Source organism: Mobula birostris, chromosome 4 (genome assembly GCF_030028105.1).
Source record: "Mobula birostris isolate sMobBir1 chromosome 4, sMobBir1.hap1, whole genome shotgun sequence".
Classification (NCBI taxonomy): domain Eukaryota; kingdom Metazoa; phylum Chordata; class Chondrichthyes; order Myliobatiformes; family Myliobatidae; genus Mobula; species Mobula birostris.
In genome coordinates this window covers 187271985-187297124 of record NC_092373.1, presented here as the reverse complement: position 1 = coordinate 187297124, position 25140 = coordinate 187271985, and the positions used below count along the sequence as shown (strand labels likewise).

Genomic DNA, 25140 nt, shown 5'->3' with positions numbered 1-25140 from the left:
GGGTGAGTCAGTGGTGAAGAAGGCGAATGCAATGTTGGCATTCATTTCATTTCTACAGGAATAGTGTATAGAAGCAGGGATGTGATGTTGAGGCTCTATAAGGTGCTGGTGAGACCTCACTTGGAGTACTGTGGGCAGTTTTGGTCTCCTTATTTAAGAAAGGATGTGCTGACGTTGGAGAGGGTACAGAGAAGATTCACTAGAATGATTCCGGGAATGAGAGGGTTAACATATGAGGAACGTTTGTCCGCTCTTGGACTGTATTCCTTGGAGTTTAGAAGAATGAGGGGAGACCTCATAGAAACATTTCGAATGTTGAAAGGCATGGACAGAGTGGATGTGGCAAGGCTGTTTCCCATGATGGGGGAGTCTAGTACGAGAGGGCATGACTTAAGGATTGAAGGGCGTCCATTCAGAACAGAGATGCGAAGAAATTTTTTTAGCCAGAGGGTGGTGAATCTATGGAATTTGTTGCCATGGGCAGCAGTGGAGGCCAAGTCATTGGGTGTATTTAAGGCAGAGATTGATAGTTATCTGAGTAGCCAGGGCATCAAAGGTTATAGTGAGAGGGCGGGGGAGTGGGACTAAATGGGAGAATGGATCAGCTCATGATAAAATGACAGAGCAGACACGATGGGCCGAATGGCCGACTTCTGCTCCTTTGTTTTATGGTCTTATGGTCTCCCATTTCGTCCATAACATCCTTCTTTGGCATATTAGACGCATCCTCCACCATGAAGACCGACACAAAATAGTCGTTCAATGCCTCAGCCATTTCCTTATCACCCAATATCAATCTCCCCTTCTCGTCTTCCAAGGGCTCTAAATTGACTTTAGCCACTCCCTTCCACTTTATATATTTATAAAAACTTTTGCTATCTGTTTTTATATTTTGTGCTAATTTACTTTCATACTATCTTCCCTTTCCTTATTTTTTGTTTAGTTGTTCTCTGTTGCTTTTTAAAGATCTCCCAATCCTCGAGTCTCCCACTACTCTTTGCGACTTTATACACGAGCTTTTAATTTGATACTATCTTTTATTTCCTTAGTATCCAAGGCTGGCTCTCCCCACATTTACTGTCCTTACTTTTGACTGGAATATACTTTTGTTCAGCACTGTGAAAAATCTCTTTGAAAGTATTCCACTGTCCTACCAAGTAGCCTGTGCTCCCCATCCACATTAGCCCTCCCTCATCCCGTTGCAGTTTCCCTTGTTCAAGCATAATACACTAGTTTTAGACCTAACTATTTCGTCCTCCATCTGAATGCAAAATTCAATACTATGATCACTCTTTCCAACAGTATCCCTGACTACAAGATCATTAATCTTATCTGTCTCATTGCACAGGACTAGATCTAAGATAGTATTTTCCCTTGTAGGTTCACTAACATGCTGCTCAAGAAAGCCATCAAGGATGCATTCTATGAAGTGCTCCTCAAGGCTTCCTTGACCAACCTGATTCACCCAATCTATGTGGAAGTTAAAATCCCCCATGACAACTGTCGTTCCGTTCTTATTTCTTGGTTAATCACCTCTGCCACTGCAATATTTTTATTAGGTGGCCTATAGACAACACCCACCAGTGATTTTTTTTCCCTTTACTATTATTAATCTCTACCCAGATGGACTCAACATTCTACTCCGTAGATCTTATATCATCTCTCACAATCGCCCGCATCTCATCCCTAATCAAGAGCGCCATCCCACCTCCTCTGCCTTCCTGCCTCTTTCTGTATTACCTGATATCCTTGGATATTTAATTCCCAGTTATCTCCACCTTGCAACCAGGTTTCTGTAATGGCCACTAAGTCATATGCCTTGGTTCTGATCCATGCCACAAGTTCACTAACCTTATTTCTAATACTACGAGCATTTAGATAAAGTGCCCTGATACTCATTGTCCTTTTAGAATCTAGTCCTATGCAATTTTTACTTTTATGCACTCTACTCTTACTTTTCCTTCACTAACTCTAGTTTCGGACTCTGCATCACTTCCCTCTTCTCTTCTATGTGGGTTCCCATCCCCTGCCATAATAGTTTAAAACCTTCCCAACAGCACTAGCAAACAATCTCCCCAGGACATTGATCCCGGCCCTGCCCAGATGTAGACCATCCGGACGGTACTGGTCCCACCTTCCCCAAAAGGGGTTCCAATGCCCCAAGAATCTGAAACCCTCCCTCCTGCACCACAGTTCAAACCACATATTCATTCTAGCTATCCTGCTATTCCAACTCTGGCTAGCACGTGGCACCGGTAATAATCTCGAGATTATTACCTTTGAGGTCCTACTCTTTAATTTATCTCCTAGCTCCCTAAATTCAGCTTGTAAGACCTCAACCCGCTTTCTTCCTATATCGTTAGTACCTACATACACCACGACAGCTGGCTGCCTACCATCCCCTTTCAGAATGCCCTGCAGCCTCTCCGAGACATCTCTGACCCTTGCACCCAGGAGGCAACACACCATAGGGGAGTCCCGTTTGCGGCCACAGAAGCTCCTCTCTGTTTCCCTTACCATGGAATCCCCTACTACAACAGCTCCGCCACTCTTTTTCTTGTCCTCATGTGCAGCAGAGCCACCCATGGTGCCATGATCCTGGTTACTGCTGCCTTCACCTGATGAGCCATCTCTCCCAACAGACTACAAAGCAGTATATCTGTTTTGGAGGGAGATGAATGCAGGAGACTCCAGTACTACCTTCCTGTTAGTCACCCATTCCCCATCTTTCCTTAGATCCTTAAACTGCGATGTGACCAACTCACTAAATGTGCTATCCACAACATTCTCAGCATCTCGCTTGTTCCTCAGCTGTTTCCTTGTCCATTCATTCCTCCCCACTGATCTCCTGTCCTGGCACTTATCCTTGAAAGCAGAACAAGTGCTTCACCTGCCCCTACACCTCCCTCACTACCATTCAAGGCCCCAAACAGTCCTTCCAGCTGAGGCCAAACCTCACCTGTGAGTCTGTTGGGGTCTTATACTGTGTTTGGTGCTCCCGGTGTGGCCTCTTGTATACCGGTGAGACCCGACGTAGACTGGGAGACCGCTTTGACAAGCATCTGTGGTCTGTCTGCCAAAACAAGTGGGATCTCCCAGTGGCCACCCATGTTAATTTCACTTTCCATTCCCATATGTCCATCCATGGCCTCCTCTACTGTCAGGATAAGGCCACACTTAGGTTGAAGGAACATCATCTTATATTCCATTTGGGTAACTCCAACCTGATGGCATGGACACCGATTTTTCCATTTCCCATCCCCTTGTCCCTCTCTCATGTTATCTCCTTGCCTCCCTCTGGTGCTCCTCCCCACCCACCCCACTTTCTTCTTTCTTTTATCGCCTGTCTTTTTCACCAATCAACTTCGTATGCTTCATCCCTCCCATTCCAAGTTTCAGCTTTCACCTAGCATGTCTCTCTCCCCTCCCCCCACGTTTCAAATCTACTCCTCAGCCCTTTTCCTCCGGTCCTGTCAAAGGGTTTCAGCCCAAAATGTCAACTGAACTTTTTTCCATAGATGTTGCCTGGCCTGCTGTTGCTTGGATTTCCAGCATCTGCAGATTTTCTCTAGTTTGAGATTATCAAAGTTTTATAATTATTGGGTAAAATCTGAAGCAATTTAATATAATAATTCATTGCACAGAAAAGCAATGAATAAGCTTTGAAAGTGCTGATATTTGACAGGAATCAGAAAGAACAAATTTAACTGTTGTCAAATGTGCTTGAAGCTTCAATATTTCTTTGTTCTGAAATGTCTATAATTTCACTGCAAATACAGCAAATTTTGCTACCCTGTATTGGTGTTAAAGCACAGGTGCTACCCTGTAGAGACCAATTAAACTATTATGTGTATAAATGTAAACTCACAATATTTATCTGATACTCTTGCTGACGAAATTACAAGAATCCTATTTACAGATGCATGCAAGTTCTTTAAACAATATCAAAAATTCATGAAGCGCCTTATGACCAGATTCATTTCATTTTGTAACCCAGCTACTGTTTGCACAGTTTAGAATCTCATCTGTGTTTCATTGCCGCTGGGTCTAAATCCCAGAATTCATCACTTGATACTCTGCAGTATTATAAGATGGCTCAATACCGCTGTCCCAAATGCCATTAAAGGTATGGAGAATTTGTTCTGGTTTTGCCAGAGATATTCATAAATAAGTAAAAAAAAGAAGTTTATAGAATAATGATCTGAGATTTTGTTTTCCTTTCTCATTTTGCACATCTAATGTATTTTCAGTGATTAAAGTACGAACAACAAGCCCTTTTCTTAAGACATGGAATCATGTGGCTGGGATATTTCTTTCAGCTTTCTTCTGAGCAGGTGTAACAGGTAGCTAATATAGTATTCTGTTGGTTCTGTTCCCTTATACAGTTTATGGTATAGCCTCAAGGTGTTTAGCTGTATTGCTTCATGCTTTATAGCTGGTTACCTTCCATTACCTTTGGATTCTTGTCACATGCATATCTTATAAATTAATTTCCACATAAATTAACTATTTAACCTGCAGGGCAAGGAAGCAATAACGTAATAGCTAGAAACATAATTGATTTTCATTTGAGTATGCAAATAATGTTTATTTCTCTTGTTACAATCCAATATAACAATGTCACAGGGTAATTGTTTCTATTCATAAAAGTTGCAATATTTAATCATGCAATAACACTTTTCTTTTACCTTGATACAACGGAAAGACAGTAACATCGGGTCAATCATTACAGGCACCAAAACAAAATTATATAAACAAACATAAGATCACATCTACACATTATCATCTCCCACATTCACTCCTGATACTCTAGTGCCTGCTATTTTAACAAATTTTGCTTGCCTTTCTGAAAAATGTTCCATTGTGATCTATCTTCAGATTATGCATGAGTCAAGGAAAGCTTCTGTTGATGTGCTTAACATGGGTTTTGACAATGATTTCCTGATCTCTCTTTTCATCACATCCTTTTCTCAGCTATTCCTGATGGCTGTGCACCCAAGTATGAGAATATCAAGAGGAGATCAATGTGTAGTTCAGCTTTATCTTGCCACAATTCACTGTTGATGTAATATTTTGTGAGATAACATATCAGCACCCAAATTTACCATCAAATGTATCGTGTATGTAAATGTGCATCCTCAGTTGAGATCATGACATTCTAGTTCAATTCAGAGGACAAACAGAAGTTTTTTTTAAAAATAAGAATCACAAGAAGTTCTTCATTTTGACTCATCTCCACTTCAAAACTGCATGTGACATGTTTATATGTTCGAAACTATTTCCTTAGTAAACTGATGAACCAATGATCAATAAAACTCTCCTACTTATTATCTTATTAACTATTTACATTTGTACTTTATTTTAATGTAATCTATTGTAAGGGGTAAAGGGAATAAACTTAACATTTGATCTTGTGTCACAGCCAATTCTTGACTAATAATTTGCTTTGCAGCTTCTCCAATTTTCCTCCTCAATGTTTTCTTGTACATATTGTTTCTTATGATGACGATGATGAGCTTTCTTCCAATGAGTTATCGCAGAAAGCACAATGTGAACTGGAACCACATGCTAAAAGAAGTGAATTCCCTTCAGTGGAAACAACTAGAAGAATTTTTATTTTATGTATGGCTTCAGCTGACATTCCTGCTGGACAAACCTTTGATGAGACCACATCTGGATATGTGCAGAGTTTTTGTGACCTTATCCCAGAAGGCTATCCCTTTGGTGCTCCTCCCACTTCCCTTTTTTCTGTGGTCTTCTATCCTCTCCCATCAGATTCCCCCTTCCTCAACTCTTTATCTCTTTCATCTATCAACTTCCCAGCTCTTTACTTCACCCACCTCCCTTTCCCGGTTTCACCTATCACCTACCAGCATGTACTTAATGCTCCCTTCTCCCCACCCCCACCTTCTTACTCTGACCTCATTTTTCTTCCAGTCCTGGTGAAGAGTCTCAGCCTGAAACATCCACTATAATCTTTTCTATAGATGCTGCTTGGCCTGCTGAGTTCTGAAACATTTAGTGTGTGTTCCTTTGATTTCCAGCATCTGCAGATATTTTTGTGTTTGGGGCCCAAAAGAATATACTTGCCTTGCTCTGAACTTCATTTATTAGCTTGGCTAAAAAAAACTGCAGAACCTGGAAATTAGAAATAAAATCAAGCACAACGAAAGAATGCCTATGGAAATAGTCACATTGAGTAAATTTCCTGCTAATCCCCTCCAAGGGAAATTCACTACCTTCAGCACATACATACATCCAGTCAACGCAATCCTAATGAAATGTCCAATGCTACCCAGCATGACAGATGCTAGTCTTCAGCTAGTTTGGTTCACTCCAACACATTAGTACAGTGAGGCTACTGTGGTCTTACAACATTCTGGCAAGAGTACTGAAGACTTAAGCTCCAAAAGTGCTATATCCTTGCTCAAACTATGGCAATACAGCTATAGCACTGGGATCCACTAGACATTATAGGAAATTGCCCAAGTATAGCATGTGCTATTAATAAAAAGGAGAACAAATACAACCCAGCAAATTACTGCCCCATTATTCTTCTTTCGATCATCAGGAGAGCAACAGAAGGGATAATCAAGCTGCAGAAGCACAGTTTGGTTGCTTCAAAATCACTCTGCTCTTGTTCTCATTACAGGTTTGGCTCAAATATGAACAAAAGAGTTGAACTCCAGAGGTAAAATGACAGTAAGTGCCCTTGCCATCAAGGCAATATTTGCATGGCATCAAGGAATCTTGGCTGAACTGAAATCAATGGGAATATACTCCACTATACCTTACACCTAGCATAAAGAGCTTGGTGGTTGGAGATCAATTATCTCAGCTACACTATACTTCTGCATTGCTTCCTCAGGCTGGCACCCTAGGACAAACCTGTTTTTCAGCTATGTTATGAGTGGCCTTCCTTCGGTTGCAAGATCAGTGGTAGAAATGTTTGCTGTTGATGGTACAATGTTGAGCACCATTTCTGATTCTTCAGCTATTGAAGCAGTTCATATCCAAATGCTGCAAGACCTGGACAACATTCAGGCCTCAAGTGATAGTTGGCAAGTATAATTCACAAATTCCAGGCAATGGCAATATCAAAGAGAAATCTAACTATCACTCGATGGTCTTCAATGGTCTTACCATCACTGAACCCCCACTATCAATATCCTGGAAGTTACCATTGACCAGAAATTGAATTGGAGTAGCCAGATACACAATGTGGCTACGAGAGCTTAGGAATCCTGTGACAAGTAACTCACCTTTTAAATCCACCAAGTCTGAGCACCATCAAGTCAAGAGTGGAGAGGATGTTTCCTATGGTGGGAGAGTCTAAGACCAGAGGACACAGCCTCAGAATAGAGGGGTGTCCTTTTAAAACAGAGATCGGAGGAATTTAGCCAGAGAGTGATGGAACTGTGGAATTCCTTGCACAGGCAGTTGTGGAGGCCCAATCTTTATGTACATTTAAGACAGAAGTTGATAGATTCTTGATTGGTCGGGGCATGAAGAGATATGGGGAGAAGGCAGGAGAGACTGGGGCTGAGAGGAAAATTGGATCAGCCATGATGAAATGGCAGAGCAGACTCAATAGACCAAATGGCCTAATTCTGCTCCTATATCTTATGGTCCATGGTCTTATGTAATACTCTCCACCTACACTGGATATGCACAGCTCCAACAACATTCAGCAAGCTCAACACCACATGGTTCACTGAATTAATTCCCCATCCACAACTGTTCATCACTACACAGGTATGGTAGCAGCAATTTGCACCATTCACTGGATGCATCACAGGAATTCACCTAGAATTCTTGGACAGGACCCTCCAAGCCCAATACCTCTACTAGATGGAAGAATAAGGGCAGCAAGACAATGGAAGTTGCCCTCCAAGCCACATACCATTCTGACTTGGAAATATATCACTGCTCCTTCACTGTTGCTGAGTCAAAATCCTGGAACTCACTCCCTAACAATATTGTAGGTATTCTCACACCTCAAGGGCTACCGTGGCTCAAGAGGACAGCTCACTACCACCTTGTCAAGTGCAGTTCAAGATGGTCAATTAAATTCTGGCCCCTCCTCTGAAGCTCACATCCCCTGAAAGAATATATAATAAATAACATTCTGATTGCTGGGAAAATCAGGCTGCTCTTTAAGGGAAGATTGAATAAACTGGGTCAATACTTAGAAGAATTTGGAAGAATTAAAGTACTTTTACTGAAAGATAAGGTTTTTTTTTATTTAGCAATACAGCATGGAATTGGCCCTTCAAGCCACGCCACTAGCAACCCCCATTTTAACCCTAGCCTCATCGCAAGCCAATTCACAATGACCAACTAACACTAACCAGTATGTCTTTGGAGTATGGAAAGAAACCAGAAGAAGGAAAATAAAGCCATGTGCTCACCAGAGGACACACAAATTCCTTACAGAACGCGCTGGACTAAACTCTGAACTTCGACACCTTGAGTTGTAATAGGGTCGTGCTAACCACCATGCTACCATAGTTCTGTCAAGGTTTGATGGGCAGAGTGTTAAACACTTATTCCCCGTAACCTGGATAGTCTAGAATTAAGGGAATTGATTAAGGATAAGATGTTAAATATTTCAAGCCATACTTGGTAATGATCATATCAAAGGAAGTTGGATTCTAAAACATCTGGATGACCTACCCCTGTTCCTATTTTTTATTTTCTTATGAGTGGTTAGGTTTAATTTCACACTGTCTAAATATTCATCCAAGACATATGGTGTAACAGCATTATGTATCAAGGCATAATCATAAATTAACCATGGAACAGTGCCTCAGAGGACAGGCCCTACAGTCCACCACAGACTAGTGACAAAGTAGAAACAGTAAGCTATTCCAAAGAAAGAGCACAAAGGGTATCAGAAGTGGGGATTAGGCTGGCTGATCCACACAGACAAATTGCTGACATGGCCTTGATTATCGTTGTGACCATTTCTGCACTATGTGATCTTCACTTCATGCTCAGTCCATATTTTTAAAGAACTTCTGTCATATTGATCCCTCACAGGACTAAATTTAGCTCTGAGCTTCTCTTCAAGATTCAGTGACTGAAAACTTCAGAGTTCTCTTAGGTGGCCCTCCTAAATCATTTTCATTTATCGCTAAGCACTGCAATACGTAATACAATATGTCACAAGTGATTTTAGTAAAGTTAAATCTAGCATTAGAAAAGTATTTTCAGCATTTTTTGTGTATCTATTAACTTATGTCATTTTATTTGACTACACATCTCCAAATTTTCACAATTTACATACCTCCAGAATTCTTCAATTATATTGGGATATTAACACATTTTAACTTCCTAATATTTAAGTTCCATTTGCAGCATATCTACCTGATCAGTGAATCTGCAGAGAAAAGATCATTGTGAATCTGGGCTGTTTCTTCATTTTCTTTTTCTATACAATACTAAATCAATTTCAAACTCTGGGAAGTCCATTATTTTACCTCCATGAAGATCATTGTATTTCCCTAATTCTCAAAAAAGATAAGGATCCTACTGAATGTGCATCTTACAGGCCTATATCTTTGCTGGATGTGGATCCTAACATTTTTTCTAAAATATTGGCAATGAGATTGGAGAATGTATTACCTCAAATTATTTCTGCTGATCAGACTGGATTTATTAAAAATCGTTACTCTTTTTTTAGTATTAGGAGATTAATGAATATTATTTATACTCCTTCACCCAGAATTCCAGAATGTGTTATTCATTTGGACGCTGAGAAAGCTTTTGACAGAGTTGAATGGACATATTTATTTAACACCCTTGAGAAATTTAATTTTAGTCCGATATTTATATCCTGGATTAAACTGATATATCTTACTCCTTTGGCTTTGTTATTTACTAATAATCAAAGATCTCCCCTTTTTCATCCATTCCGTGGTACTAAGCAGGGCTGCCCTCTTAGTCCACTACTATTCGATATTGCCTTGGAACCGCCAACTATTACTATTCGTGACTCCCCTAATATATTTGGCATCACCTGTGGAAATGAGACTCATAGAATATCACTATATGCAGATGATTTACTATTATATATTTCTAACCCAGGAAAATCTATTCCGGCAGTATTAACTTTGCTTGGTCAGTTTAGTAGTTTTTCTGGTTATAAACTGAATCTAGGTAAGAGTGAACTTTTCCATTAAATATGCAGGTTCCCATTTATAGATGTTCTCCATTCAAAGTGACTACTGACTATTTTACTTATTTGGGAGTTAAAATTACTAAGAAACATAAAGATCTATTCAACTTCAACCTTTTACCGTTAATTAATCAGGTTAAACAACTGATTACTAAGTGGTCCCCACTGTCTCTATCACTGATTGGCTGAATTAATGCTATTAAAATGATTATTTTACCAAAGTTTTTATATTTATTTCAAATGATACCAATTTTTATCCCTAAATCCTTTTTTGATACTACTGATTCTAAAATTTCTTCAAAATCCCAGATTAAGTAAAAAAATATTTACAGAAATCCAAGAAAGAGGATGGTTTAGCACTGCCTAACCTAAGATTTTATTATTGGGCAATTAATATTCGATATTTAATATTTTGGACCCAAGATTGGAATATAACTCCAAGCCCATATTGGGTAAACCTTGAAGGTTACTCTGTACAAGGGTTCTCTTTAGCTTCCATTTTAGGAACTTTACTTCCTTTTGTACTATCTAAATTGAATAAACAAATGGCTAATCCAATAGTTAAACGTACATTGCGAATATGGTTTCAATTTCGTAAATTTTTTGGTTTGAACAAATTTATATTATCAAGCCCTATTATATCTAATTTTTTTCAACCCTCGGTTATGGACCAAGCCTTTTTGATATGGAAAATGAAAGGTATAACATGTTTTCGTGACTTATTTCTGGATAACTGTTTCATTTCTTTTGAACAGTTATCTATGAAATTTGTTTGCCTAGATCCCATTTTTTCAGATATTTACAAACAAGATATTTTTTAAATACTATGTTGCCTACCTTTCCAACCTCATACCCTACTGGTATCATCGATAAAATTTTAGGTTTAAGTCCTCTTCAGAAGGGATTAATAGCATCTATCTATGATATAATTATGAAATTATAGCCAGGTATATCTGATAAAATTAAAAATGAATGGGAAAGGGAACTTCAACTTTGCCTACCTATAGAGAAATGGGATAAAATTTTTCAATTAGTCAGTACTTCCTCTATATGTGCTAAACATACATTAATACAATTTAAAGTAGTGCATAGAGCCCATATGTCTGAAGATAAATTAGCCTGTTTTTATTCCCATATAAACGCTATTTGTGACAGATGTCACTCTGAGGTAGCTTCCTTAACACATATGTTTTGGTCCTGTCCTCTTTTGGAAAATATTGGAAAGATATTTTTGATATTATCTCAACAGTTCTATGTTTTGGCTTACAACCCCATCCATTACGGCAATTTTTGGATTGCCAATGGTAGAACATAGATCTTTGTCTTCTTCAGCCTGTCGGATGATTGCATTTGTTACTTTAATGGCCAGAAGATGTATTTTGTTGAACTGGAAGGAGACCAATCCTCCTACTACATTCCAATGGTTTTCTCAAACTATATTATGTTTAAATTTAGAAAAAAAATTAGAAGTAATATTTTTGATCCTTCGGTTAAATTTGAAGAAACTTGGAAACCACTTATTCAGCATTTCCATCTGATGTAATTTGACCTTTCCGAATCCTTCTTATTAGCCTAAAATATATGAATAGAGGAGCAGAGTTGACGACATTACTGAACGTGTTCGATTCAAGGTATTGGTCTAGCCTTCTTTTGTTCCATTTGCTTTTTTGGGTTTAGTATTTAGTTCTTTTTTTCTTTTTTTGGGGGGGTTGGGGGGGGTTTCTTTGTTTTTTTTTTCTTTTTATTTCTTTTTTTCTTTACGATTAACTACATCATGAGCTTGGAAGTCTATTATACCTATGTTATCTGAAATCTTCTCTGTATATGTTTATTCACAATAAGATTATTCCAATCTCTTTGTATCAACATTGTTATTTTGTTTATAATTTTGGGAAAATTAATAAAACGATTTAAAAAGAAGGAAAAGAAGATCATTGTAAATAATCGGGTTCCAAGAAATGATCCCTACATATTCAAGCATTCAACTGCAGTGATCAGCACCACTTTTTTAAACTATTTTGTCATACAACATACAAATCTATTGATGACAAAACCCATTTCAGTTATAAGGACTATATTTAACAATTTCAGCAATTTGAGATACATAAAATCCACTCTTAATTATTTTATCCACCGATTTTATCACAATCTCAAGAAACTTCACAAAGGTGCTTTTCAGGTATGAATTTCATTAGTCAATTTTCATCTAGAATGACGGTCTTATTCTTATTAAAATATAAATTATTGCAGGCTATCCTTATTATTTTTTATTGTACTTGTCAACCTAAATGCCCTATAATTTCTAAAACATTCTTTGCGTAAATGGACTTTGCAACACGAGAACCAAGTACTTGATGCTATGGGGAATAGATAAATAGATAGATCTTATAATCTCCCTACAGGGAGTAAATAAGGTGTTTGAGGAGTATAAAAAGTGCAAGAAAATACTTAAGAAGGAAACCAGGAGGGCTAAAAGAAGACATGAGGTTGCCTTGACAGTCAAAGTGAAGGATAATCGAAAGAGCTTTTACAGGTATATTAAGAATAAAAGGATTGTAAGGGATAAAATTGGTCCTCTTGAAGTCGGCTATGTGCGGAACCAAAAGAAATGGGGGAGATCTTAAATGGGTTTTTTGCGTCTGTATTTACTAAGGAAACTGGCATGAAGTCCACAGAATTAAGGGAAACAAGTAGTGAGATCATGGAAACTGTACAGATTGAAAAGGAGGAGGTGCTTGCTATCTTGAGGCAAATTAAAGTGGATAAATCCCCAGGTCCTGACAGGGTATTCCCTTGGACCTTGAAGGAGTCTAGTGTTGAAATTGCAGGGGCCCTGGCAGATATATTTAAAATGTCGGTGTCTACAGGTGAGTTGCCAGAGGATTGGAGAATGGCTCATGTTGTTCCGTTGTTTAAAAAAGGATCGAAAAGTAATCTGGGAAATTATAGGTCGGTAAGTTTGACGTCGGTAGTGGGTAAGTTATTGGAGGGAGTACTAAGAGACAGAATCTACAAGCATTTGGATAGACAGGGATTTATTAGGGAGAGTCAACATGGCTTTGTGTGTGGTAGATCATGTTTGACCAATCTATTGGAGTTTTTCGAGGAGGTTACCAGGAAAGTGGATGAAGGGAAGGCAGTGGATGTTGTCGACATGGACTTCAGTAAGGCCTTTGACAAGGTCCCGCATGGCAGGTTAGTTAGGAAAATTAAGTCGCTAGGTATACATGGAGAGGTGGTAAATTGGATTAGACATTGGCTCAATGGAAGAAGCCAAAGAGTGGTAGTAGAGAATTGCTTCTCAGAGTGGATGCCTGTGACCAGTGGTGTGCCACTGTTATTTGTCATCTATATCAATGATCTGGATGATAATGTGGTAAATTGGATCAGCAAATTTGCTGATGATACAAACATTGGGGGTGTAGTGGACAGTGACGAAGGTTTTCAAAGCTTGCAGAGGGACTTGGACCAGCTGGAAAAATGGGCTGAAAAATGGCAGATGGAGTTTAATACAGACAAGTGTGAGGTATTGCATGTTGGAAGGACAAACCAAGGTAGAATATACAGGGTAAATGGTAAGGCACTGAGGAGTGCAATAGAACAGAGGGATCTGGGAATACAGATACAAAATTCCCTAAAAGTGGCGTCACAGGTAGATAGGGTCGTAAAGAGAGCTTTTGGTACATTGGCCTTTATTAATCGAAATGTTGAGTATAAGAGCTGGAATGTTATGATAAGGTTGTATAAGGCATTGGTGAGGCTGAATCTGGAGTATTGTGTTCAGTTTTGGTCACCAAATTACAGGAAGGATATTAATAAGGTTGAAAGAGTGCAGAGAAGTTTTACAAGGATGTTGCCGGGACTTGAGAAACTCAGTTACAGAGAAAGGTTGAATAGGTTAGGACTGTATTCCCTGGAGCATAGAAGAATGAGGAGAGATTTGATAGAGGTATATAAAATTATGATGGTGTTACGTACCCCGTAACTGGGTTGCCAAACCAGCAGAAATGGACCACTTAGTTGGAGTCTGGTTAACAGAAACTAATAAAGTTTTATTAAAGAAATAAGCAACACAGTATTCTAATCGTAAGGATATAAATGCAACAGGTTAGCAATGATAAAACACACATGTACCCAGAACTAGGGTAATAAGAATCAACCAAGCTCTATCGCAGTCTAGGGGTAAAATGATCAGTCTCAAGTGATGCAGAGTTCAGTTCAGCTTAGTACAGTTCGCAGTAATCGCTGTTGTGCCATTGGAGAGAGAGAGAGAGACAGATCTTTGTTCTTCGCAGTTAGCTTTCGGGCGAACCTTTTAATGTCTTCTGTGGTCACCAACTGTGACCCCTCCATTCCGGATACGACCGTTCTTCTGCAGTGAACCCGGCACCCAGGCAAGGGTGGACACACACACCAGGTTCCTGCCGATCGTACCTTTTCACCCTGTGCGTCTATGGTCGGTTCCCGCGACCAGACCTCCAAACTCCTACCAACTTGTGGGGGCACACCGTTCTTCCAGGGTCTCGTTATCTCGTGATCTCGTGGTGTCTGTCTTGCCTTAGCGAGCCTGTTCTTTTTATCCCCCTGCTGGGGTATCGCCTGTCCATCAAACTTCAAACAGTTCAGGTTCAAAGCAACCGGTCTGTCAATACTCGGACTGGTGTCTCTTTTCATTATCTCTCTCTCCTCTCTCATTAATATTTTGAACGTTTCTCCATTTGTCTCCCTTATCTCTCTCATCAGCATCGATCTTCTGATAACTTGGTTTGTCGTCACAATGGGTATAGATAGAGTGAATGCAAGCAGGCTTTTTGCACTGAGGCAAGGGGAGAAAAAACCAGAGGACATGGGTTAAGGGTGAGGGGGGAAAAGTTTAAAGGGAACATTAGGCGGGGCTTCTTCACACAGGGAGTGGTGGGAGTGTGGAATGAACTGCCAGACGAGGTGGTAAATGCGGGTTCTTTTTTAACATTTAAAAATAAATTGGACAGATACATGGATGGAAGGTGGATGGAACGTGTATGGAGGGATATGGTCTGTGTACAGGTCAGTGGGACTAGGCAGAAAATGGCTCGGCACAGCCAAGAAGCGCCAAAAGGCCTGTTTCTGTACTGTAGTTTTTCTATGGTTTCTATGGTTTTCTAATGTCTTAAGCATCTAAACTAAATCTACATTCCAAAGACAAGTATGGATTTAATCTTATGAGCTAAATTTAATGCAAAATTGAAGTAATACAATGAAAATACTGGAAATATTTGCATAGTATGTGGCATGTATAGGGAGAAAAACAGAGCTAATGTTTCAAATCAGTGAGAAGTCAGGGACCTGAATTGTTTTTTTTTGTTTTCTTCTCTTCAGATGCCACTTGATCTGCAAACCATTCTGATCCATGTAATTATGTGCCTGTGTCCGTGGCATTTTACTTTTTGATTATTCAAACTATTATGGGATCAACTTGAAGGGAAATGGTTTTAAGAGAAATCCCAAAGTCACTTCCTCCTCCACTGCATAAGCCCAATATTGCTTGATCACTTGCTGAGACAACTATTTAAAATTTATTGCTCCACATATCTAGGATCTTATTCATCATAGCACTATGTTTAAAATTAATTTCAAATACTACTATGAGTAGCTCTTTTCAGACTTTCAATACCAAACAGAACAAATAAAACTTGTATATGAGCTTCAATTTGTCACCTTCTCATAAAAACAGGCTGTCAACTCTGCAACATTCCATATTTCATGTCTATTATATGAAATCCAAAAGTATAAAAATAACTGCAGATGATGACAAAGAATTTGGTAACACTCCACAAGTCAAGGCAATATCCATATTGCGAAACAGCTAAGGTTTTAGATCAATGTGTATCTTCAGCATTTTCTGTCGATTGTATGTCATCAGGATTTGGAGGACTTTGAGACCATAATTTACCAACTGAGAAATAAACAACTAATTGACTAAAGCAAATATACTACGTATGAAAACAAAAGAACAAAATGTCAGCAAGGATTTTTCTCACATTGCTGATGCAACATCACTGCCTTGACTTCTCCACTCCTCCCACAACACTAACGTCCTCCTCTCTAAATACAAAATACTTTACTCACTTTGCACTAATCCCAACCTCATCATCAGAGAGTGAGTCAAGGACAGAGAAGCTGTGTCTGACAGACTGACTTCTACCTTGTAGAGGTTGGAAAAAGAGATTGGTCCTCATAACGCTTTTACGGATAAAGATCCCAACAATGAACACCAGGTCACTATGTCCTGATGAAGGGTCTCGGGCCAAAACATCGACTATTTACTCTTTTCCAGAGATGCTGCCTGGCCTGCTAAGTTCCTCCAGCATTTTTTTGTGTGTACTAGGTCACTGTCTCCTAGATTGTTAGAGATCCCATCACACCAGGAGATTTCTCCACCACAAGCTACAACCTGATAGTACCCTAACCTGCACTACATCCTTCTAAATCTTACCTAAGATTCATAAACAGAACTGCCATTCTTCTCTGCTTCTATTGCCTCACTGAACATATCCCTGCATACCTTACTCTTTCCCATCTCTCCTTGTCCATTCCCATGTAAAATTAGTTGTCCTCTATCATTCCGACAATTTCCAATTCACCCTATCACCCACCAGCCTCTCTTGAACATCTCATACCCCTTTCCACCAAGTTCTACCTGCTCATTGTCCCCCACTTTATCTGTTACTACCTGTCACCTACCTTTATAGCGACTTTTGGCACTCCACACTCACAGTCTGTTTCTTGTTGCAGAATATTGACCCAAAATGTCAACCATTCCCTTGCCTCCACTGACACTAATTGATTGAGTTCCTCCAGGTCTGTAATATTTTTGCTCCAGATTCTTGCATCTGTAGTCTCTTATGTCTCAATTTTCTCACATTGCTAAGAAAGAATGTCTCAGAGAATATCAATATCCTTTCATATTCAACACCATTGAAACAGGTCATTAAAAGCACAAGGAATTCAACATTTGCTCTGATCAATAACTTCAACGTCCATTACCAAGAGTGCCTCAGAACTATTATTGATCAAAGAACTTACTTGTAGGACTAGACCAGTGACAGGCGGAAAAAAATAAACAACATATATTAAGAACAAGCTTGATCACATCTCTCCCTGTCTAAGCAAATCCATCAAATTGTGATAGATGGGGCAGAAACAACACTAAGTACTACCGATGAAGACAAGATCTCATCTTCATTTGGGAGGATATTCTCCAATGTGAAGCGCTAGTATCACTGCCGAATGAGACAGATTTGGAACAGATTAAACAGCTCACAAATGATCACCAGTGAGTGTTCCAGACCATTTGTAGCAACAGAATTGCAGTACTCAGGGTAAATAAACTTCTCATCTTAGTTCTAAATGCCCAACCCCTTACTCTGAGCCTATTGCATCAATTTCTCCTTATATGCCAAACCCACCACCACTAATCTAATGGATCGTCATTGCAATCTATCCTTTGCACAAAGACTCTTTTTCCCAGTAAGAACGTTGAGTGTACACACTAGTGCAGATGGAGCCTCGCTCATGTCTCATGTAATTACAGTAAACCATTTTTACTCTTAAACTTGCAATTGTTCTTGCAATATAAGTCAATATACCAATTGTCCTCCCAATTGCTTACTGTACCTGCATATTAGCTTTCAGTGCATAAGGAGACCCAGATTCACTATCAATACCATCAAATATTATTCTGACCTTAGCCCAATGAGTATCACGGAAAACATGCTAGTATTAGCATTATGTGTATAATAAAACTGAGATAATAACTAGTTGAACTATAACATAAAACTTCAAACATATTAACAGATAAAGTCAGTCATAAATGGTAGAAGATAATAAGATAACCAGTGAGAGAAGGGCTCATGTATAATGTTACCCTCAATAATAGCAGATCCAGCAATACATTTTTCCTGATACCAATTTGTATTCCATTTGTACTCCCTACACAGGCCCAAACATGAACAGTGGAGCTAATACCAGAGGTAAGGTGAGAGTCACATTAAGACACAGCATAGAAAGCATCATAATTGGAAACATAACTGCATGGTATGGCAACTGCTCTGCACATGACTGCAAGAAATTACAGTGTTTCTGTTCCATCTGCAAAAAAAGAAACACATGAAAATGTTGAATGTATCATTGTAGAATATGAATAATTTGCTCAGGTCTCCAATCAAATTATGGTCTCATTATCAATTAAAACAAAGTCAAATCCTTTTAATTAATGGAACTAGCATTTTGTGGAAATTTAAAGCACTTATAAAGAATCTCTTTGGCGTAGATTCACGATATTAGGAACTTTAAAGGCATTACAGTCTATTTACAGATCTACAACCAAAAAAGTACGTGGTGAATAGTATATGGTAATCAAAATGCACCAAACTAAATACCATGAGAACTAAGTATATCGAGAAGGTCACAGGTATTAATCTTTCTGTTTTATCAAGGTCATGGGCACTCACTGATAACTGATGCTTGTACTCACAAATGCTCTTGGAATACAAAACGGAATAACAGAATAAATAAACATTACTATCCGCTTTGGTCTAGCCATATCATTGCAAATAAAATTCAAGAATTCAACATTAAATCACTTTAATTTTGAGTCCCATAGGTAAATTAGCTGCCTGCAATCTTGCTGTTGTTATTAATGTTCACTGGCATTGGGAAATACCCCAATGAAATTTCTCTTGGATATTTAGAAAGTATGCTTCTTTCCGAAGACAATTTCTACAATTAATATTTAAACTCGATGTACACATATAACTTGTAAAGGAATTTTCAAAATTACCCTTCATATACTTAAGGATGATACCTAATAGAATTTCTGGATGTGTCAATAGAGTGCTTACAGTTAGGGAAATGGACTCCTATGTGTGAATGGCATACTGGCCCACCTGAAAAATGTACTGAGTCGACACACTAAGACTTAGAAACCATAGAAAAACTACAGCACAGAAACAGGCCTTTTGGCCATTCTTGGCTGTGCCGAACCATTTTCTGCCTAGTCCCACTGACCTGCACACGGACCATATCCCTCCATACACCTCCCATACATGTATCTATCCAATTTATTCTTAAATGTTAAAAAAGAACCCACATCTACCACCTCGCCTGGCAGCTCATTCCATACCCCCACCAGTCTCTGTGTGAAGAAGCCACCCACAATGTTCCCTTTAAACTTTTCCCCCCTCACCCTTAACCCATGTCCTCTGGTTTTTTTCTCCCCTTGCCTCAGTGGAAAAAGCCTGCTTGCATTCACTCTATCTATACCCATCATAATTTTATATACCTCTATCAAATCTCCCCTCATTCTTCTACGCTCCAGGGAATAAAGTTCTAACCTATTCAACCTTTCTCTGTAACTGAGTTTCTCAAGTCCCGGCAACATCCTTGTAAACCTTCTCTGCACTCTTTCAACCTTATTAATATCCTTCCTGTAATTTGGTGACCAAAACTGAACACAATACTCCAGATTCAGCCTCACCAATGCCTTATACAACCTCATCATAACATTCCAGCTCTTATACTCAATACTTTGATTAATAAAGGCCAATATACCAAAAGCTCTCTTTACGACCCTATCTACCTGCGACGCCACTGTTAGGGAATTTTGTATCTGTATTCCCAGATCCCTCTGTTCTACTGCACTCCTCAGTGCCTTACCATTTACTTAGAAATAAAAAAGTTGGACATGAAGCACATGAAGGTTAAAGTATATTGGAAATAGGCAGCATTAATTCCCATTTCAGCATGAGTGCAGAAAGCAGCACTAATGCAGTCTTTGGTGTACTGAAAAAGAGTTAAGGAAAGTGGATCAAGCAGGATTGAATTCTAAGGGAAAAAGGCTCAGAAGTGTGGAAAAAGATGAGATACAGATGAAGGCTCTGTCCATTAAGGTAGAAGTGAAGCTATGATTCAGGAAGAGAATGAAACATCTGTGTGCAAGGTATTACCAACAGAGTAATTATGAAAGAGCTGGAGGATAAGCTGAATATGATGCGATCTTTACAAGAGACAAGATTGGGCATGCAAGATGAAAGGACTGAGATCAGAGATGTTGGATTTTATTTCTTTCATTTATTCTTATTCTCAAAATATTGGAATAATAAATACTCATCTGTAATGGATTTTGAAAAATATTCTTTGACAGTTCTAGGTATTTCCTTCTGGATTTTTTCATGTTTGACAAGTTATTTCCAAACAGAATATTTTCATTTACATTCACAGCTTTTAGTGATCAGTGACTTTATATACAAAAAAAAAATCAAAGCATCCTTCACACATCTATTTGCAGGGCTGGTTACAATCGTCACAGACTTTGAAATCACTGGTTACCATGATTTCAGTGCCTTTTAGACAAGAATATGAAAGGTGTATATTATAGTAATATCTCAAAAAAAACTAGTTAAATTTATTAAATTATTCATTAAAACCTAGTTTATACTCGTAGCTTTTCCACATACTAAAAATTTCTTTCTATCCTCTGAATAGAAGAACAGTTACATCCATTCAGAACACTGACTGGATTCACTCAGCAGGGGCTCAAATACAATTGAACTGCAAAGCTTTTCAGAATCAGCCACATTCTATAACTTGAAACAATAGTACTTCCAAGCTGTAGTAGAAATACAGGAATGGGCAAGATGTTGGTTGAGTCCATTTTCTGCAATTGCCCACTTTTATATAACATTGCTGATTCAGTCTATTGTATTTGTGACTCATTTCCTCCATTTCTCACGTTATCCATGATTGCCCTGCAAGGTCAGGATTCTCTCTGTTCCCGTTCAGCATTTCTCAACTTCCTTGTATTCCGAAAATTCTTGCATCACAGGTCTGTTTGTTTTCCGAGTTCTCATTAAAATACTGTGGATCAATTGATTATGCATTCATCCAGACTATCAGCATATTTAACTTGCAAAACAATTCCTTCAGAGTTAATGATAATTGAAACAATGTTTTGACAAGACGACAAGAGAGATTGATGAGGGTAGGGCAGTGGATGTTGTCTACATGGATTTTAGTAAGGTGTTTGACAAAGTCCCTTATAGGGGGCTACTCCAGAAGATTAAGATGCATGGGATCCACAACGAATTCGTTGTTTGGATTCAGAATTGTCTTGCACATAGAAGACAGAGGGTAGTGGTTGAAGGGACTTATTCAAGCTGGAGGCCTGCAATTAGTGGAGATCCACAGGGGTCTGTGCTGGGAGTTCTCCTGTATGTGATCTATATAAAAGTAGATGGGTGGGTTTGTAAATTTGCTGATGATGCCAAGATTGGTGGAGTTGTGGATAACGTAGAAGACTGGCAAAGAATACAGCACGATATAGATCAGTTGCAGATATGGGCTGAGAAATAGGAGATGGAGTTTAACCCAGACAAATGTGAGATGTTGCACCTCAGTAGAGCAAATTCAAAGAGAAAGTACACTGAGAAATCATGTGATCTAAGTCCAAAGCTCCTTGAAAGTGGCTACGCAGGTCATTAGATAGTTAAGAAGGCTTATGGAAAGCTTGCTTTTATTACTCAAAGCAATGAGTCCAAAGGCCAAAAGGTTATGCTGCAACTTTATAAGAAGGGTAAGTTTGTTACTCAGAGAGTTGTGAATGCCTGGAATACGCTGCCTGCTATGGTGGCATGGGGAAATATATTAGAAGCTTTTAAAAGACGTTTGGATAGGCAGGTGGGTGTTTTTGATTTGCTTTTTAACTGGTTCAGCACAACATTGTGGGCCCAATAGCCTGTTCCTAAGCTGAACTGTTCTATGTAATGTTGTAAATTTGGATATTAAACAGTATAGATGGTTAAATAGTAATGAACTGAGCTGATTCTATTAAAGAAAACAAGGAGAATAAGAATATAACATATGAAACAATAAGAAAGTTTATTTTCTCTCAGGTTATTTTTTTCTTTTAATTATTGGTATTACCTTATTCATCTCATTCTGTCATTATTTCTTCTTGCAAATCATCAGTAATTAACTTGAAGCACATTACAGATACAACTATAACGGACTGCAGAACATATTTCTTTGGACAGTTTTTGAAAAGAGCTTGGGAGAGGAAGCATGTAGTTTTCAAATGTCTCATTTATCATGATATGATTAGGTTGATGTTACAATGCATCCAATGCAATCAAAAATTACATAATGCAGCCCACTGTATTGCTGATTAAAAGTTATTATTAATCTGCTACCTTGCTAGTGGATTTTCAAGCTGTAACAATTGGGAGGAAAAGAAATTAATAGCATAATTTATGGAGAGAATTATCAGTATTAAATTTAGCCACAGAAGACTCTAACTAAATTGCAAATTTCTAGCCATTTATTAGTATTCTTGCATTCACCTCTATTTTAGAGATGAGAAGTTCATCATTAAAAACACTCTCTAACATAGAAATTAGGGCAGGTATGAACTATTCATTTCTTCGAGACTACTTCACCATTCAACAGATCATGGCTGATCATCCACTTCAGCAATCAGTTCCCCCATTTACCTCTTTGATCTCTTTCACCAATTCTTTTTTATTTTTTATTTCCAAATAATTTTATTGTTTTTTTAAATAAAGAGAACATAGTGTAAAGAACATTTGTGCAGTTCATAACAAATGTATCAAATGTACAACTTACATCTATGAAAGAGATGCACTCATAGCACAATTATGCTTTAGTTACCTTCCTGCCCCAACCCACTCCTCCCAATCCCCATCTCCAAGCCAGCACTGCATTAGCAAGAAGGGTTAAACAGAACCTTTGACCCCTCAGAGCTGCATTGGTACAGAGAAGGTGTATTATCCTAATACATAAACTGTTGAATGTTTACAAGTCTGCATCCGACAAATTTTACCGGGAAATGCTGGAAGTCAGGGATTTATGTGCAAAGGAAAGGAAGAAAGGATGGATTTTTATTTTGGCTGGGAATTCTGAAAATATTCAAGAAAGGGTCCCCACACCTTTTGGAACTTTACGTCCAAGTTGAGAATTGAATAATGGATCTTCTGAAGGTAGAGACTGGACATAATGTCCCTGAGCCACTAAGCGTGGGTAAGCAGAGCAGCATCCCTCCACCTGAGCAAGACTGCGCACCTGGCCAAAAGAGAGGGAAAAGACAGTGTGCGCCGTTTGGTCAGACTTAGGTGTGTGTTCCCCTCTCTGGAGGTTCCAAAAAGAGCAATCAAAGGGTTAGGTTCCAAATTATAATTAAGTACTTGGGATAAGAGTTTGGAAAACATCTTTCCAGTATTTTTCCAAGCTAGGGCATGTCCAGTACATGTGAATAAGGGAAGCCTTGCCCCTTTTGCATTTGTCGCAGCAGGGATTAACATCTGGATAAATGCAAGATAATTTAGTTTTAGACATATGGGCCCTATGTATGACCTTAAACTGTAACAAGCAGTGGTGGGCACATAGAGAGGTTGAGTTAACTAACTTAAGAACTGAATCCCTTACATCGTCTGACAATGAGAAATTTAAATCTTGTTCCCAGGCAGTTTTAATTTTCTCAAGGGGGGCTCGCCTCAGGACCGCTAGCTTGTTGCAGATAGTAGATATTAGACCTTTGCACAATGGATTCATGCAGAGAAACATATCAACAACGTTTGTGTCGGGTGCCTCAGGGAAGTTTGATATCAAAGGGATGATAAAATGTCTAATTTGCAAATATCTCAGGAAATGAATGTTAGGAACGCTAAACTTTGCAGACAGTTGTTCAAATGATGCAAAGCAGTTGTCTATAAAAAGATCTTTAAAGCGCCTGATGCCCTTTCTATACCAATCTTGAAATGTTGAATCATGTATAGAAGGCTGGAAGAGATGATTATATAGGACTTGAAAGAGAGAAGCCAAGGAGACCACTATGCTTTCTGAACTGAGCCCATACTCTCAGGGTGTGCCTGATAACAGGATTAACAATTGGTTTAGGCGTAAGAAAAGGGAGTGCGGATCCAAGAAGTGCGGAGGTGGAGGAATTCTTAATAGAGTTCAGCTCCATTACCACTCATATTGGGCAGTCAGGTTGGTTATAAAAATGAGACCAAAAGATAAAACAGCATATATTAGCTGCCCAGTAATATAAGCAAAAATTGGGGCAAAGCCATGCCCCCAACACTTCTAGATTTTTGAAGATGGACTTTATTCAGTCAGGGATGCTTGCCCTTCCATAAGTAGGACAATATGACTGAGTGTAACAAGTCAAAAAAGGCTTGAGGAATGAAAGTTGGTATGGATTGAAAAAGGTATAAGAACGTAGGAAGGATGTTCATTTTGCAACATTAAATCGGCCCATCAGGGACATGGACAAGGGTGACCACTGAGCTAGGCTCTGTTTTGATTGATTTTTTTTTAATATATCTAACGACGTGGGTTCTATTGACTTCTGTGATAAAGAATTCCAGTGTCAACGTTCTCTCAGTCAAGAAATTTCATCTTTGCTTCGCAGAGAATAGCAGAGCAGAGCACAGGATCAGGTTACTTGTCTCACCATGTCTGCAATGACAATAATGCCACATTAAGTAACTCTGTCTGCCTGCCTGGACATGGTCAAAATCCTGCTATTCCCTTGTCTGTCTAGATGCTTCTATATTGACTTTTAAACATCACCCCTGGCAATGTGTTCCAGGCACCTCCACCTCCTGTGTAAAATCTTGACTCACAAATCCCCATTAAAATTTCCAACTCTCACCTTCAACCTATGCCTTCTAGCATTAAAAAGACTGACTATCTGTCCTGAAGTTCTGACCTCCTGGTTCTAGATTCTACATTCAATCTGTCTAATCCTGTTAGATACTTAACAGTTTTATTTAGTGCATCTCTTTTTTTCAAACTCCAGTGAATGCAAACCTAATTTCTGTTGATGTGTTAGTCCTGCCACTGCCGATATCAAGTAAGTTAACCTTAGTTGTACTCTTGCCCTAGCAAAGGAAAGTAGATAT

General features: G+C 38.8%; 1 protein-coding gene across 3 annotated transcripts in view; it reads right to left on the bottom strand.

Moving 5' to 3' along the window:
* The window catches only part of ctnna2 (catenin (cadherin-associated protein), alpha 2), a 1304830-nt gene that overhangs the window by 948788 nt on the left and 330902 nt on the right, over window positions 1–25140 (bottom strand). The window contains exon 8 of one of the 3 annotated variants that reach the window (XM_072254801.1): window positions 18126–18310. The exons of the other annotated variants lie outside the window; for them this stretch is intronic. Within the exon in view, the coding sequence (XP_072110902.1) occupies window positions 18152–18310 (159 nt within the window). The 3' untranslated portion in view covers window positions 18126–18151. Of the gene's footprint in view, window positions 1–18125; window positions 18311–25140 lie in introns of those variants that run through there. 3 annotated transcript variants of the gene reach the window in all.